The 17,287-nt window shown below is 44.7% G+C and overlaps 1 protein-coding gene across 3 annotated transcripts in view; it reads left to right on the top strand.

Annotated features, from left to right (window-relative positions):
- The first annotated feature begins 3,305 nt into the window (after positions 1-3,305).
- Positions 3,306-17,287, top strand: part of ADGRG2 (adhesion G protein-coupled receptor G2) — a 67,663-nt gene continuing 53,681 nt past the window's right edge. For all 3 annotated transcript variants that reach the window (XM_047075971.1, XM_047075972.1, XM_047075970.1), the window contains exon 1: positions 3,306-3,423. In XM_047075971.1, the coding sequence (XP_046931927.1) occupies positions 3,306-3,423 (118 nt within the window). The remainder of the gene's footprint in view (positions 3,424-17,287) is intronic.

The following is a 17,287-nucleotide window of genomic DNA, read 5'->3' as shown; positions in this document are numbered from 1 at the left end:
TGAATAAGGCTTTCAAAATCCACAGATTTCCTCCTTGGTCAGTGATCCTAGGACGTGATGACTTAGCAGGGTGTTGTCTAGTTTATACAGAAGGCAATAGGAGCCACATGATTTTAAATGTGATAAAACATCTCCTTTTGGGAAATACATATTCAGCCTTGAGGAAAGGTATTTCAGCCTTGACAACTGAAAGCGGTCTTTTCAGTGGCACTTGGTGTGTAGTAAGTCCTTCTTGATCTGTGTTCTCTTTTCAAGATGATTGCTGGAATCACCCTTCATTCTGGCCTTTCCTGCTGTCATTGGGAGTTGAGTACAAGCCCTCTTCAGTGAAAAGGCGTGGTTTATTTTGATCAGAGGCCCAAGTTCCAGCACATAATAACCAGTCACTGTGCACTCTGACTAATTTAACTCTGACCGTATCTTATGTACCACTTAGGAGGTCCTCCCCTAGGACTTGGCAAAGCTCAAGAATGAGGTGGCAAAAATTTTGAAATTATGTAACAGCGTTTTGACTTTGTTGATTCATTTCACCTGGTGGATTCAGAACAGTTTACTTCCAAAGACACAGATCCTCAGGAGGACAGCATTGTGGTCTGGTAGAAAGAGTAGGAGTCCCACCAAACAGCCGGATGACCTTGACCCATCGCCTAGAGCATGTTGGTTGGGCCTCTTCCTTGGTCTGTCGAATGAGGGTTTGAGGCTAGGTGAATTCTGAGTTCCTTTCCAGAAGTAAACTGCTCTGAAATCAGATATTTGTGCAGTAAATTTTCTAAGTCAGTTCTACAAATTCCAGGTAGAGTTGAGCCTGAGGGCATGTGTATGGGAGGGAGTTTTTTGGTAGAGGTTTGGTGCACTAAATACAGATTGTTTTTTGAATAGCAGTGCTTTTGGAGGGGGAACTGCCCTCAGAAATAAAAAAAAAATAGATTGATTTTTAAACTTTTTAAATGCAACTTTTTGTGACAGACCCGTAAGTGTCCAATTCGATTGAGTTTCAGGAACTGAACACACAGAATGGCACCTGTACCTCAGAAACCCCTTTGTGCGCCCTTGTAATTATTCCACCCGCACCCCCTTCCAGGGATAGCCGCTCCCCCTGCTCCTCGCTCCGTCCGTCAGTTTTGCCTGCTTTTGTCCGTCACACGAATGGACTCCTGTACGATATGCATTCGTTCACGTCTGGCCCCTTTATCTAACTTTGTATCTCTGAGATTCATCAATATTGTTGCCTGTAGCTGTAGCGGACACGTAAATTTTCCTCCAGAGAGACATTGCTACATCTCTGCACGGCTATATTAACATTCTGGTTCGAGTGACTCATTTGGGAGGGTCAATAATATGCCATTATGAAGAGAGAGAGGATAAGCGTGCTGAAGAGCAGGGCCAAACCAGAGACATTTTACGGTTTGTGAACGTAGTGTATTAATATATAATACAATTTATTGATTTAAAAAACGTAAGCCCTCTTTGGAAGGAGAGGGATTCACCTCCTGGTCTGAGACGTTATCACGCCGTGTCCAAGGAAAGAGTTACCTCCGTGGCATTGGTGATGGCTATGAAATTACAGGATTCTTAAAGACTGACAGCTTTCCCTGGAGACTGAGAAATTGTGTTTTATCCCCGTCTGTCCATGCCCTCACCCACATAACCCCTGCACTGTTTCACCCTGCACGTACTAGGGCGCAAAATGGGCATTTGTTGACTGAACGAGTCAAGAGTACAGCTAGCCTTTCTAGTGGCTTCACCGTGCTCACTTAGCACAGCGGCCCTCTCGGGTCGGTCCTGTTAATCACAGTTGGCTAGACGGGGCATCTCGGCCACTGGGAAGGACTCGTCCAGAGTCACGCCGACGTTGCACGGCAGAGCCAGAACCTTTGAACTCCCGCTCTTTGGCCGCTCAGCGTGCTTGTGCCTGAGCCCGCGGGCAGATTGTGATCTCCTGCCTGGCCTCTCCCTCCCTCAGCGTCCCATGCCAGCCTCGGCTGCTGGCGCCGACCGCCCGTCGGGGGTGCTGCTGGCCAGCTCCTCCACCGTGAGAGGGACGGACGCGGTCTTCGGATTGGCGGTTCTCTCAGCGTGCCGGCCCCCCCTCGATACCTTTCTTTTTATTGCCCGTCGATAAATGTTTGTCGAATGCGTGGATGCATGAATGGTAAACGGAGCTTTTAAATTCAGTTTTGTCACGAACTTCGCTTTTTTGAAAAAAATGTTGACTCTCCCCTCCTGACTACTAAAAATGCAAGCACTGATCATGAGCTGACACGTAACAGAGAGGAAATCCTTTTACAGTATAAAACATAAGTAAGAGTAGAATGTTTATAGGATTCTCTAACCCCTTCTGATTCTTAGCATCGTTTTAAGCAGCCTTTGTATAGCGTTACTAATTATATATGCAGTGTTTTGTGTTTTTAATTTCTTCTCTTAATATTTTGCGTGTATTAAAGTTTTCCATAAATTCACAGGGACTACCTTGCCTATCTTTAAAAAATCGCAGTCTTAAGTGAAGTATAGTTGACAGGCAATATTCTTTCTGTTAGTTTCAGGTGTACAACCTAGTGATTTGACAATTCTGTACACGGTGAAATGCTCCCCATGGTTCAGTGTAGTTACCTTCTGACACCATACAAATTTATTACAGTGTCTCTGACTGTTTTTTATGCCGTACCCTTCATCCCCGTGACTTATTTATTTCATAACTGGAAGTTTGTCCCTCTTAATCCCTGCCACTTACTTTGCCTGTCTCCTCACCTCTGGCGACCACGAGCTTGTTTTCTCCATTTGTGCGTCTGTTTCTGGTTTTTGTTTTTCAAATAATTGTTTTAAAGCTTATTTATTTATTTTGAGAGGGAGACAGAGAGAGAAAGTGGAGGAGGAGCAGAGAGAGAGAGAGAGAGAGAGAGAGAGAGAGAGAGAGAGAGAGAGAGAGAGAGAGAGAATCCTAAGCAGGCTCTGTACCATCAGCACAGAGCCCGACGCAGGGCTCAAACCCACCAACTGTGAGATCATGACCTGAGCCGAAATCGAAAGTCCTCCGCTTAACCGGCTGAGCCACACAGGTGCCCCTGTTTTTAAAAATAATTTTGAATGTAATACGATATCCCACTGGGTGGTCTTCCCATAATCAATATAGGTTTTGCTTTTTGTAGCCAGTGCCCGGCTGGCATTGCCAATTCTCTGGAACCAGAGTAATTTAAAGGAAGCAGGATTGCAGTTTGCCTTGGTTAAGTAACTGACCTCTTGGGTGTTTCTGTGTTGTGATTATGGCGTGCTGTGATGATGATGTTTTCCCCTTATTTTATTCCAGGATGTTTTTCTGTGGCAGGCAGTGTGGCCATGCTGGCAGACCCGAAGAACTTCTACTGCTGTTCAAGATATTTCTTACCGTCATCTGTCTTCATGTTGTTCTGGTTACATCCCTGGAAGGTAAGGTGCCTGCTTTTCAAATTTTTTTTTTTTTTCCATTTTTTCCCCGTTCTATCTCTGTAATGTGTGTTTACTTAGAATTTATTTTTTTGCTGCAAAATAAGCATAAGACTTGCCATTTTAACCCTTTAACCATTGGCATTAAATATATTCACAGTTTTGTGCAGCCATCACCACTATCTACTTTTAGAACATTTCGTCATCTCACATAGAAACTCTGTACGTGTTTCTTTTTTTACTGTTTATTGATTTTTGAGAGAGACAGAGCACAAGCCGGGGAGGGGCAGAGAGAGAGAGAGGGAGAGATAGAATCCGAAACGGGCTCCAGGCTCTGAGCTGTCGGCCTAGAGCCAGACGAGGGGTTCGAGCCCACGCACCGCAAGATCGGCGCCTGAGCCGAAGTCGGACGCTTAACCGACCGAGCCACCCAGGCGCCCCGAAACTCTGTACGTGTTCAACAGTAACTCCCCATTCCCCTTCCCCTCAGTCCCTGGTAACCTCTGTTCTTTCTGTCTCTATGAATTTGTCATTTAGGTACTTCATATAAGTGGAATCATATAATACTTGTCCTTTTGTGTCTGGCTTACTCACTTAGCATGCTCCCAGGGTTCATCCACGTTGTAGTATGTATCAGAACTGCATGCCTTTTTAAGGCTGAATAGTACTCCATTGTGTGCGTAGACCGCATTTTGTTTATCCATTCATCGTGGATAGACATTTGGGGTATTTCCACCTTTTGCTACTGTAAATAATGCTACTGTGCACATTGGTGTACAAGTACAAGTTTGAGTCCATGCTTTCAATCCTTTTGGGTACATAAACCTAGCAGTGGAATTGCCGGATCATATGGTGATTCCGTGGTTGACTTTTTGAGGCTCTGCCACACTGTTTCCCACAGTGGCACTACATTTTACATTCCTCCCGGCAGGGCACAAGGATCCTGTATCCTCACCAACACTTCCTGTTTCCTGCTGTGCCGATAGTGGGTGCGAAACGGTATCTCATTGTGGTTTTGATTTGCACCTCCTTACTGATTAGTGATGGGGAGCATCTTTCATGTGCTCAGTGGACATAACATAGATGTGTTTTTAGAGAAGCCGCTACTAAAACCTTTGGCCCATTTTTGAATTGGGTTGTTTGGGGGTTTTTTGATGTTGAGTTTCAAGAGCTCTTTTTATACTCTGGATATTAAATCCTTTACCAGATAATGCAATTTGTAACTATTTTCTCCTACTCTGTGTTATCTTTTCACCGTCTTAATAGTGCTCTTTGATGCCTAAAGGTCTTAATTTTGACGAAGTCCCATTGGTCTCTGTTTACTTTTTTGCCTGTGCTTTTGCTGTCTTATCCAAGAAACCGCTGCCAAATCTGATGTCCTGAAGATCTCTCCCTGCATTTTCTTCGAAGAGTTTTAGAGCGTTAGCTCTTGTGTTTAGGAGCTTTGATCCATTTTGAGTTCATTTTTGTATATGGTTTGAGATAAGGGCCCCACTTTGTTCTTTTGCATGTGATAGCCACTTTTCACAGCGCTCTTTGTTGAAAAGACTGTTCTTCCCCCATTGAATGGTCTTGGTACCTTTGTCAAAAATCACTTGACCACGTGCGTGAGGGTGTATTTTTGGTGTTTATCTGTTTTTTAAAAAAGTAGCTACTTGAAGGCACTTCTGCGTGGAAGCTTTAAGGGAAGTAGATGGAGAATTAGCCAAACGAAGCAGAATGGTTTTCAGAAAAGAGGATCTTTAGAACGAAACAAGGAGGAAAGGTGCCTAAAGGAAGGCAGCAGAAAGGCCAGAAATCCTGGCTGTAACATCTGTAGGTACAGCATACCATGCTATGCAGATGGAAAGCATCCTCGCCTGCAGTGTTATTTAAGAGGAATTCTTTTTGTTAAGGTGTATTTTTATTTGCTTTGAGAAAGATACGGAGAGCAAGTGGGGGAGGTGCAGAGAGAGAATCTCAAGCAGGCTCTTCACCTGTCAGCGCAGAGCCCGATGCGGGACTCGAACTCACGAACATGACCCCAAGCCGAAATCGAGAGTCGGACGCCCAACCCACTGAGCCACCCAGGCGCCCCTTTAAGAAGAATTATTCAGGCCACACAGAGAAATACCTTTCTTATTCAGAGGAGAGTGGCAGGAGCAAGGAACCTTCGCTGGATAAAGCGAGTATCACCGAACAGCAAACAATGACATGTAAACAACACACACACACACACACACACAATGTAAGTGGAAAACTTCCCAACAGGCTAAAACACAACTGACAGTCTTTCAAAAAGTAGGCACTGGGGCATGTCAAGAAGCCACCACACTTTACAAAAAGAAATGACACGAGCTAAGTGCGTACTGACTGCTTATAGTGTGCCAGGTTCCTACCTGCTTTACACATATTCACTCTCTTAAGCTTCTCAACCAAATCCATGAAGGAGAGATCCTAGCCGTAGCCCCATTTCCCAAATCAAGACACTGAGTCTCAGAGAGCTAAGTAAGTTACTCGAGGAAGTGGCTGACTGGGATTTGTGGCCAGCTCTGAAATTTGTGCTTATAACCAGAAAGCCAGAGTTCTCAAACCTCTGAAAACATCGGTTCTCAAGATAGCAGAATGCCCTGGAGGACTTGTTAAAACAGGTTTCTGTGTCCCTCCCCACAGTCTTTGATTCAGTAGGTAGAGGGCAGGACCCGAGAACTGACGTTTCTAACAAGCTCCCAGGTGATGTTGATGTGATTGGCCCAGAGTCTACACTGCCTGCATAGCTTGCCTAAGACGTAAGTAGGGGGCGCAAACCCCCCCCCCCCCGATGGAGATCACAAGTTACGAACTCTGTTGTGGGCCTGTGACGTTTATGTAAACTATGCTCGCACATCGTCTTCTCGGGGCATTAAAACGTCACTGTGGGATTGGTGGAGCAGAAATCAAATGTCCCCACTCTACTGATGAGTAAATGTCCCCAGGGACGTAAGTCTTTTTGAAAAAATGTATTTAAACATGATGAAAAGGGGGCAGGTAAACAGGAAAGTACACGCACCCTGACGGCTCCCGTGTCTCTCTGACCGAGAATAATCTGTGCCGATGGGGCCATGTGTGGCCCCTGTGTGGAATAAGCCAGAAGCGCCAGGGAGTTAACGCTTCAGAACAGTGAGGGCTGAGAGTTTGTGTTCACCTGCGTCAGCTTCCTTGTCCCTTGGCGAGGTGATGCTGAGGTATGTTCTACAAACCTAGTAGATTGTTGGATTGTGCCGCAGTTACCCATAGTAGTAACCCGCTCATTAGTGTACCCATTGTGGGCTTTACTCCCTTCCCTATCATACTTCCCTACTCCCTCCCTCAGCTTTCTGGGGTCCCCCCACTTGGAACCTCACTAATTTTCCAAGGTCCAGCCAAATATCACTACCTCTATAAAATCTGCCCTGATCTCCTCAAAAGAAGTAAATCTCTCTCCCCAATGCTCCTTTTTCTCTTTTTTTTTTTAAATAATTTTTTTGAGAGAGGGAGAGCAGGGGAGGGGAGGGGTGGGGGGGAATCGGAAGTGGGCTCCGTGCCGACAGCAGGAGCCTGAAGCAGGGCTCGAACCCATGAACCATGAGATTATGACCTGAGCTGAAGTGGACGCTTAACCGACTGAGCCACCCAGGCGCCCTGCTCCTTTTTCTCTTTGTCCATATCTCTTTATACTTGTCACCTTATATGACGGCATTAGGTACTTCCTTTGCCGAATGCACTTTAATGCATCACGAGTCCTTTTAGTGCACCGTCCCCGGGCCGCGTGAGAAGGGAGAAGAAGGGTTTGGCGAGGCGGGTGGGAGACTGATGGGAAGCAACCTAATGAGGACTGGGGGCTTGCCCTGGGCCAGGCCCTGCTGGGTGCTTTATGTACGTCATCTCTTTTAATCCTCACAAAAACGCATCACGATAGATATGTTTAGTCTCAGTTTGCAGATGAAGAAATGGAGTATCAAAGAGATTAAGTCATTTGCACAGAGCCTGAGAGCTTGGGGGATTCCCTGTTGGAACCCATAGCCTATACTGTTCACACTCCACCAGGCTGCCTCGTAAGTGCCTGGAGACCGAATGCACGTGTCGGTGAGGCACGGGGAGACGCTGGAGAGGGAGGGGGTCTGGGGTAAGCTGCCAGGGAGCAGCCATTACCCTGGGCTCTGGGGGCTCTGGATCGCAAACACAGTAGCTTCGCCCTGGAAGCCTGAGAGTGACTCAGTAGCTCTTAATTAACAGTAGGAGAGGTCGGTCTGACAGTCTTTTATTAGGCCACTGGCCAACAGAGAGAATCCTTAGACCTTAGCGCTTTCAGTTGTATAATTTGGTAACGTGTGAGGGAATCATTCTTGGTCTACCAGAATCCCAGATGAGCTTTGGTAGGTAGCTATACTTTCTAGCCTCTAGCTTTCCTGAGCTATGCCATGCCTTTTTTCTTTTTTCTTTCTCTCTGTCTCTCTCTCTTTTTTTTTTTTTTTTTGTCTTTGAAGGAGGTCTTCTTTTAGGTACAACTATTTTCCAGAGGGTGAAATGACATAATAATGGAAGATGGTTATAATCTCATTCTTGCAGGGTTGTCTTCCCCATTTGGAAACAATTACCACATTTGAGCCAGTTTAGTGAGCTCATGAGCTATAATCCCCAACTTTCACTCTCTGGTCTGGGCCTAGATCTTTCTGTGCTGCAGGCATTTCCAGTGGTAGATTCCTCTCTAATTCCCCTCTTCCAAGGCCTCACTGTCTTATTTCCTCTTACCTTCTCATGCTTTGTCCATCCAAGTCTTTGTTCTTCCTTGTGCGTGCACGTTAAAGCTGTAGGAGCGTAGACTGTAATGCTCTTGAAAGGCAGGGAACCTGTCTTGTTTGACTTTGTCCTCTAGTATCAAACCGGGTGCTGCACTCCTTCCCTCTCAGTTCCCCATCTGTGCAAATGAGATTTCAAATACCATGGCGTTGATCTGACGCTCAGCCAGTCTTCCAGCCCTCCGAGTTCCCACTACCCCGACACAGGCGTGAGGCCGCTTCTGCTAGACCCTCACTCTTTTCCCTGGCAGGTAGAAGTGGTGACAGGGAATGGTAGAGCCTCTGGGTAGATTGAGGAGGAAACTGAAAGCAGAGGACGTTTTGTGTCTGATTTTCCACCTGGAAGCCCTGGTCGGAACTCCTCACAGCAGCCTATACGTCAACACGGGGAGCATGGTAGAGATGAAGGACGGCGGCATAGTGCGTTCGGGCAGAAAGAAGGCTAGAGATGATGTCTTTTTCAAGTCTTTTTTGTCTCTTGTGGGGCAGGGTAGAGATGCTGATTGGCCCTCACTTTCCTTGTGGGCAGCTGTGTTGTGAGCCAGGTGCAGGGACAGGGCTACAAAAGTGAGGGTGTAGACAATTTAGACTGGCAGCCAGGTGCAGGATGTGACAGACACTCACTGGTGGGACCTGAGGGGACCTGGTCAGCAAGAGACGGACCTGCAGGCCAGGGTGGGCTACTGAGAGAATTGACCATGGGGGCCAGTGACACAGCCTTCAGCAGTGAATGCCAGCTGGATACCCAGGAACCCCACAGGGTGAGGGAGATCTTCGGAGAGGTCGTCGAGAACCCAGTGCTCAACATGGGGTGGGCTCACAGATCCGGGCCCTTGGTGCCTGTTGCCAGAAGGACACTAGCGCCCCGTTCCCAGCCTGGAAGCCATCTTGACTACCGGAAGGAAGAGGCGGGAATACAAAGATTGTGCATTTTTCCAAACGACATTGACTTAACTGGAGATCATCTTAGAGCAAAAGAGAGAGCTACCTTAAATCATCAGGTTTAAGAATGCTTTTCCTGAACCTCTGGAATAGAGGCTCAAAAATAAGATGGAACCTTCTTAGACATTAAAGGAAGCTTGGGTATTTTTGTATCTGTTTGTTTATTGTTGCTATTGTTTGTACAGCTAACTTCTGTTTATAAATTTTAAACTAACCTTAAAATGAATACATATTAAACACTTCAGACGCGTGAGGACACTTTGCTAGGCATTGTTGAAGGTGATCATCGTATCCCGAATTCTGCTTTTCCTTCTGGTTTTCTCTTTTCAGGTATGAAGAAATATCTAGTCAGGTCCTCGTGGGTAAGGGTGGCGACTTTTTCCTCTCTGTATCCTTCATAGTCTAGCACAGACTAAGTGCTCAATAAACTCTTGTTGTTTGACTGGTTTTGATTTGTGACTCTAGTCACAGGCCTAGAGATAATCTAGAACGTGAGCCTCTCCCCTCAGCTTACATCACCAGCATCGCCCTCGTCTAAAGCCAGTGAGTTCTGATACGACATAGGTTACTCTTCTCAAGTTTTGCATAGGCCGCAATGGAGTGGCTGCTCATTGGCTAGAATTACTCTTGAAGAATGGTGTCCTCGCCTCTCTATGATGAAGGGTCTCAGCTGATTGCCTGTTAAGATTCCTTCAAACTCTGAGATTCTGTGCGTTCAATTGTCCAGTAGGGACAGTCTTCAGATTCCTAATTCACTGTCTTGGGTTTACCAGGGATCTTCGGGGTCTGCTTTGAACCGAGAACCACTTATGTCTGCCATCTCATTTCAAAGCTGCTCTCCAATTCAAAATTCTTAATGTGAAGTTGGAAACAATTTAAAATAGTTTTTAGGGGCGCCTGGGTGGCTCAGTCAGTTGAGCGTCCGACTTCGGCTCAGGTCACGATCTCGCGGTTCGTGAGTTCAAGCCCCGCGTCGGGCTCTGTGCTGACGGCTCAGAGCCTGGAGCCTGTTTCAGATTCTGTGTCTCCCTCTCTCTCTGACCCTCCCCCGTTCATGCTCTGTCTCTCTCTGTCTCAAAAATAAATAAACGTTAAAAAAAAAATTAAAAAAAAAATAGTTTTTAAACTTCATGTTTTTACGTAAGGTGATTTCAAAGGGTCTTAAAGTTACAGCGAAGCCAATCAATCTCTTGATTTCTAAATTGATAAAAGCTCCCGAAGTGGCTTTTGCTGACTGGCAAATCAGCCAGTTGCCAGTGCTATCCTTGCCTTGCTCGTCATGGAAAAGTCCCAGTGTTCCTTGGTAGGATCCAGTAGCAACAGCTCATAGTCCCAGACTTTAAAAACAGCAGCAGATGTGGCACCTGGGTGGCTCAGTCACTTGATTGTCCGACTCTTGGTTTCAGCTCAGGTCGTGATCTCACGGTTCGCGAGTTCGTGCTCCGCACCAGGCTCCGTGCTGACGGTGCGGAGCCTGCTTCGGATTCTCTCTCTCCCTCTCTCTCTGCCCCTCCTCTGCTTGTGTACTCTCTCTCAAAATAAATAAATAAACTTTATTAAAAAAAAAAAAAAACCAGCGGCAGCAACAACCCAACTGGATATTTCTGTAGGTCTTCATGGTTTACAAGGCACCTTGGCATACGTCATCTCACCATGTCCCTGCTGAGGTAGGCAAAGAAAATTCTATTATCCCTACTTTGCTGATGAGAAGATTGAAGCTTAAAGCAATGGAGTAACTTCGAAAGTTACTCAGCAAGAAGTAGTATCAGGGTCCTTGAAAGCAGCTCTCCAGAACTCTGTCCTCCACATCAGCCTGCACAAAGTACTTGCTTTTGGCAATAGGAGTACGTTGTAGCCAACATCCTTAACAATGGTGATTTTAATCATAAGGAATGTCCGTTTAGACCAGGGGTTGGCAAACCTTTTCTGTGAAGAGCCAGCTAATAAATATTTTTGGCCTCATGCGTCATCCACAGTCTCTGTGGCAACTAGTCGACTCTGTTGGTGTAGGCAAAGCAGCCATAGGCAATATGCAAATAGGCGTGGCTTTGCACCAATGAAGCCTTTGTTAGAAACGTGGGATTTGGCCCACGGGCCGTAGTTTACAGATCCCTGATTTGGACAGAGCAGAAGCGGTACAGCATATATTACTGATCAAATTTATATGCCAACCATTCCTTGCTCTTTACTTGCTGGCCAAGCCCTGGCTTCACAGGGTGCTTGCTCCTTTCCACATGACTCAGGAGCAAATCCTAATTATTCTAAGCCAACCGTGGAAATGCTGTTCCTTGCCAGTGTTTGATTTTAGGAGTGGGCATGTGGCTTCCTTTTGACCAATAAGACACATGGGAAAATCTGCTGGGGGACTTTGAGGAAAAATTTCCCCACTCTTTTTTGAAATTATTTTTTTAATGTTTATTTATTTTTGAGACAGAGAGGGAGAGCCTAAGTTGGGGAGGGGCATAGGCAGAGAGGGAGACACAGAATCTGAAGCAGGCTCCAGGCTCTGAGCTGTCAGCACAGAGCCCGACTTGGGGCTTGGACTCACGAGCCGTGAGATCATGACCTGAGCTGAGGTCACAAGGTTAACCTACGGAGCCACCCAGGCACCCCCAGAATTTCCCCACTCTTAAAATGAGACTCAAGGAGAAATAGTTTTTCTTCTTCTGGAGCTGCGCTGTCCAATATGATAGCCATTAGGCACATGTGACTATTAAATTTAAATTAATTAAAACTAAATGAAATTAAAAATTCAGTTCCTCAGTCACACTAGCTACAACTTAAGTGCTCAGGAGTCCCATGGGGCTAGTGGTTGCTGTACTGGACAGTGCAAATGCGTAATATTTCCATCACTGCAGGAAGTTCTGTCAGATGGTGCTGTATCTGGATGTTTCTGGGTCTGGATTTGATGCCTGGAACACTGGTCGCCATCTTAAATACATTGAGAGGAGGTAGTGAGTGCCAGTGGAGAATGGAGATACCCTGAGAGTTTGAAGATGTTGAGCGAGGGGCGCCTGGGTGGCTCAGTCGGTTAAGCGTCCGACTTCAGCTCAGGTCACGATCTCGCGGTCCGTGAGTTCGAGCCCCGCGTCGGGCTCTGGGCTGACCGCTCAGAGCCTGGAGCCTGTTTCGGATTCTGTGTCTCCCTCTCTCTGACCCTCCCCCGTTCATGCTCTGTCTCTCTCTGTCTCAAAAATAAATAAACGTTAAAAAAAAATTAAAAAAAAAAAAAGAAGATGTTGAGCGAACAGTGTTCTGAAGGTGAAAGAACAGAAGCATGGAAAGGGCCTGGGTCTTCCTGAGCTGCAGGATGAACCCTCTTAGAACTGTCTGCTTTAGGATTTCTTAAGTGGGCAAAATGAATGTCTTTAATGTTTATGGTACTTTTAATTGGGTATTCTGTGACTTGCCCCCGAAAGCATTCTTACACATAGAAGAGTTAACATTTCAAAGGTTTACAGTTGATTCTTGAAAAAAAACAACGGGGGTTAGGGGTGCCGATCCCTGTACAGTCAAAAATGTGCACATAACTTTGACTCCCCAGAAACTTAACAACTAATAGCCTACTGTTGACCGGAAGCCTTACCGACAACATACATAGTTGATTAATGCATATTTTGTATGTTATACGCATTATACACTATATTTAAAAAAATTTTTTTAATGTTTTTTTATTTTGGGGAGAGAGACAGACAGACAGCATGAGTGGGGAAGGGGCAGAGAGAGAGGGAGACACGGAATCCAAAGCAGGCTCCAGGCTCTGAACTGTCAGCACAGAGCCCGACGTGGGGCTCGAACTCACAAACCGCGAGCTCATGACCTGAGCTGAAGTCGCATGCTTAACTGACTGAGCCACCCAGGTACACTGGGTGTACTGTATTTTTATGATAAAGTAAGCTAGAGAGAGGAAAATGTTATTAAGAAAATCGTAAGGAAGAAAAAATACATTTGCAGTACTGGCCTGTATTTATTGAAAAAATCTGCGTGTAAGTGGACCCGCGCAGTCAAACCCGTGTTGTTCAAGGGTCAAATGTGCTATGCATGATGTCCTTGTAAATGCTTCATGTGTTACTTTAGTGGAACCGGACAATAGCAACAATCAAGTGTTAATCCCTTATTTCCTAGATGAGAGAGCTGAGGCTTGGACAGTTTGAGTCACTTCCAAGTTCACACAGCTGGAAGGTGGAGGTGCTGGGATTCTAGAACCTGTGTTCTTAACCGTTTCCTTTGTGTTTAGTCCCTGAAGCAGTCGGAGATGGTTTTTACACAACTTTGACTGAAACTTAGCCATGTTCATTCATCCTGAAATGGATTTGTACTCCCAAGGGACCAGATAAAGATTGAGGGAGATCTGAAGGATAAAAGCAGTAGCTCCACTGATTTAATCTATCAGGGAGTAAGTTGATATTCCAAGGGAATACGCTGTTGAAATGTACCTTGAGGCGGGTGTCTCTTTACTTCAAGGAAATAATAAGAAACACATTGATCTTGGCAAGAAGTCTTGTGTTCATAAGATCGCAGTGCTGCTGTAAGAGAACATCAGCATAAATCGAGGATGCTTTTGTAATGACGTCTGTGGCAATTGTGTTAGTTTCTTTTAGGAATGCACGTAGCTTGAAGTAAAAGTTACTCCTGTTGCTGTACTGTTCATTACGGTATATAGGATTTTGTTAAAGAAGAGAGAAATGTTGGGGCGCCTGGGTGGCGCAGTCGGTTAAGCGTCCGACTTCAGCCAGGTCACGATCTCGCGGTCCGTGAGTTCGAGCCCCGCGTCAGGCTCTGGGCTGATGGCTCGGAGCCTGGAGCCTGTTTCCGATTCTGTGTCTCCCTCTCTCTCTGCCCCTCCCCCGTTCATGCTCTGTCTCTCTCTGTCCCAAAAATAAATAAAAACGTTGAAAAAAAATTTAAAAAAAAAAAAAGAAGAGAGAAATGAAAAATGTGAAATGGGCAGTAGTCTCACTTTGGCGAATAAATTAGAATTGCTTCTAATTATCTCATTAATTGAACGAATAAGAACCGAACACAGAGTTCTTAGTATGCGGTGGTGTATTTCAACCGTATTGTCGTTTTTTTTTGTCTTGCTCCTAATATATGATATGTTATTACACTGATTTGGATTCATGGTAAGGTCTAACGTTCTGGGTTTTAGTGGACGGGCAGGAGGGGATGAGTTTGAATTTGTAAAAAATGTCCAGTTACAGGATCTTTTCAAAATAGAATTTTAATACTTTTAAGTGAGTTGCATGATATGACTACAACGCAAACTCTATCTGAGGTCAGGGGCTTTGTGTCATTTCCTGCTACAACCCAGTCCCTGGCGTATGCAGTAGGCCTTTAAACATTTTACCAAATGAATAAACTTTGGGCAGATTCCTTCATGTTTCTGGGCTTGTTTCTTCACTTATAGTGTGAGGAGGGTGGGCTAGTTTGGTCTGTAGTCTTTTCCCTACCTGGGACCTATTTTGTAGTTCTTCTCGTCCCCTGAACTCCAAGCCCGAAAAGATAGTATCTTTCAAATGATTTATTTAAGAATTTTTTTTTTTCATTTTTGTGTTGAGCAAAGACGTACATAACTGGATCCAGTTTTTGTGATCAGCAGTAGAAAACCAGTATAGCTATAATTTTTACAAATCACACTCTAATTTTCTCATGGAGCTTACTGTGGGTAAATAAGCAATTTTTGAAATAATGATCTATAGTCTAAGTGACTGCGCTGCCAGTTTTCTAGATCTATAAAATTGTGCTAGGTCGTCTTCGAGTCTCCTTTACCTCTGAAATGAATTTCCATGACCTTCCGTTTCCTGACGTGTAATGCACAGATGGAACCCCATGGGTCTTTCTAGGAGATGAATTCCTATGGCCCTAAGCTATGGAAACTTGAATTAGACAGTGTTGTAATGGATAGTCCCACTAATCAAGCGTTAGTGAATACATAAGAATGTTTTATAGTTAGATGGAAGTAACATACCTGCAAATTTTGGAAAGAAACCATCTTCATAATTTTTTAAGTGCCTCTCTATGAGTTATTGATATGTCGCTTGCCTTAAGAAAAAAATCAGGGAGCGCCTGGCTGGCTCAGTCAGAAGAGCATGTGACTCTTGATCTTGGGGCTGTGAGTTTGAGCCCCACATTCGGTGTAGAGATTACTTAAAACTAAAATCTTAAAAGGAAAAAAACACCATTATTATATAAAAGTAAACTTTATTCAAGAGCACAGAGTCTGAATTAGTAATTATGATTTATTGCTAGAACTGTGATAAAATGTAATATAATTTTATGCAAAATGATCACCCCCGTTTTACAGGTGCACAAATACAAGCAGGGAAATGTTAGAAATTTACTCAAGGCAGAGCCAGGATTTGAAACCAAGTAAGTCTCACTCAAGAGCCCGGTCTTTTTTTTTTTTTTTTTTTTTAAGTTTATTTAAATATTTTGACAGAGCGAGAGCATGAGCCAGGGAAAGGGCAGAGAGAGAGAAAGGGAGAGAGAGAATCCCAAGCAGGCTCCACAGTCAGCGGAGAGCCCGATACAGGGCTCAATCTCACGAACTGACCTGAGTCGAAAGCAAGTCAGACGCTTAACTGCCTGAGCCCCCCAGGTGCCCCAAGAGCCCAGTCTCTCAATCACATTTAAAGCTTGGTTAAGGAGGTATGCTCATTCATTTATTACAAATGAATGGACATGGCTCTTCATTCAGATGGAGGAAATTACCAGATCAAGATTTACACGTTATTAAAAGTGAGGAATCCCAGATCAGTCTTTCAGAGCTCACAACAAACCAAAGACAATATAAGGCGAAGACATTAGAACACGAGCCACTAACGTACAAAGGCCAAAAGGCCTGCTAAGGATTTTCTATCCAGAAGCGCTATAGCAAAGCTTTTTACACGGCCTCAAAATAGAGGCAACTCACGAATACTTTTCTTTAAAAAAATTTTTTTTTAATTTTTATTTTCTTAAGGATGTCTCCATCCAATGTGGGGCTCAAACTCATGCCTGTGAGAACAAGAGGTCATGCTCTACCAACTAAGCCAACCAGGTGCCCCAGATATACAACTTTTCCAGCCAAGTAGTATGCATCGGCAGTATACATCCAGCTTTTGTTAGTGGCTTTACTGGTATGCATCTACTTAGAGAAATGGTTTGTCACATGGGAGTTCTACTCTTGAGGGTCATGAGAAAATCATGATATGGATGTTTGCTGGGAGCAAAGCGAGGGAGGTGAGTCACAAAGAAGGGGAGTTCATATTGAGCCTCAAAGTGGCAGGGACTCCTCTACCTCCTCCAATTCATATTTTTTACATGAAATTTATTGTCACATTGGTTTCTGTACAACACCCAGGCTCGTCCCAACAGGTGCCCTCCTCCATGCCCATCACCCACTTTCCCCTCTCCCCCCCCCACCATCAACCCTCAGTTTATTCTCAGTATTTAAGAGTGTCTTAGGGTTTGCCTCCTTCCCTCTCTGTAACTTCTTCCCCCCACTTCCCCTCCCCCCTGGTCTTCTGTTGAGTTTCTCAAGACCCACATATGACTGAAAACATACGGTATCTGTCTTTCTTTGTCTGACTTATTTCACTTAGCATAACAGTCTCCAGTTCCATCCACGTTGCTACAAATAGCCAGATTTCATTCTTTCTCATTGCCAGGTAGTATTCCATTGTATATATAAACCCCATCTTCTTTTTCCATTCATCAGTTGATGGACATTTAGGCTCTTTCCGTAATTTGGCTATTGTTGAAGGTGCTGCTATAAACATTAGGGTACAAGTGCCCCTATGCATCAGCTCTCAAATTCATATTGATTTCTTGACTTTTGACCTCGTCAATATCATGACAAAGAACAAGAGAGAAAATGGTGGTTGGGGAGAGTAATTTTAGCATTAATTTTGTCCCATCATTAGTTTAATGGATATTAATTATTCTATGACACTCAAAGTAAATCTGATGTGGCAGAGACTGGCTGGCAGTTCACCAAACTTTAATTTTTTTCTTCCTCGGCACACAGCCAGACTGTATTTCCCAGCCTCCCTTGCAAGTAGAAGTGGCGGGGTGACTGAGTTCTGGCTAATGTATGTGGGTAGAAATGATGTTTCCACTTTGCGGCTTGGCCGTTAAAAACCCGATTC

This window comes from Lynx rufus, unplaced genomic scaffold, assembly GCF_022079265.1.
Source record: "Lynx rufus isolate CCGP_SWC_20201006 ecotype Redwood Valley unplaced genomic scaffold, mLynRuf1.p SCAF_14, whole genome shotgun sequence".
Lineage (NCBI taxonomy): Eukaryota > Metazoa > Chordata > Mammalia > Carnivora > Felidae > Lynx > Lynx rufus.
This window is presented reverse-complemented; position numbering and strand designations above follow the sequence as displayed.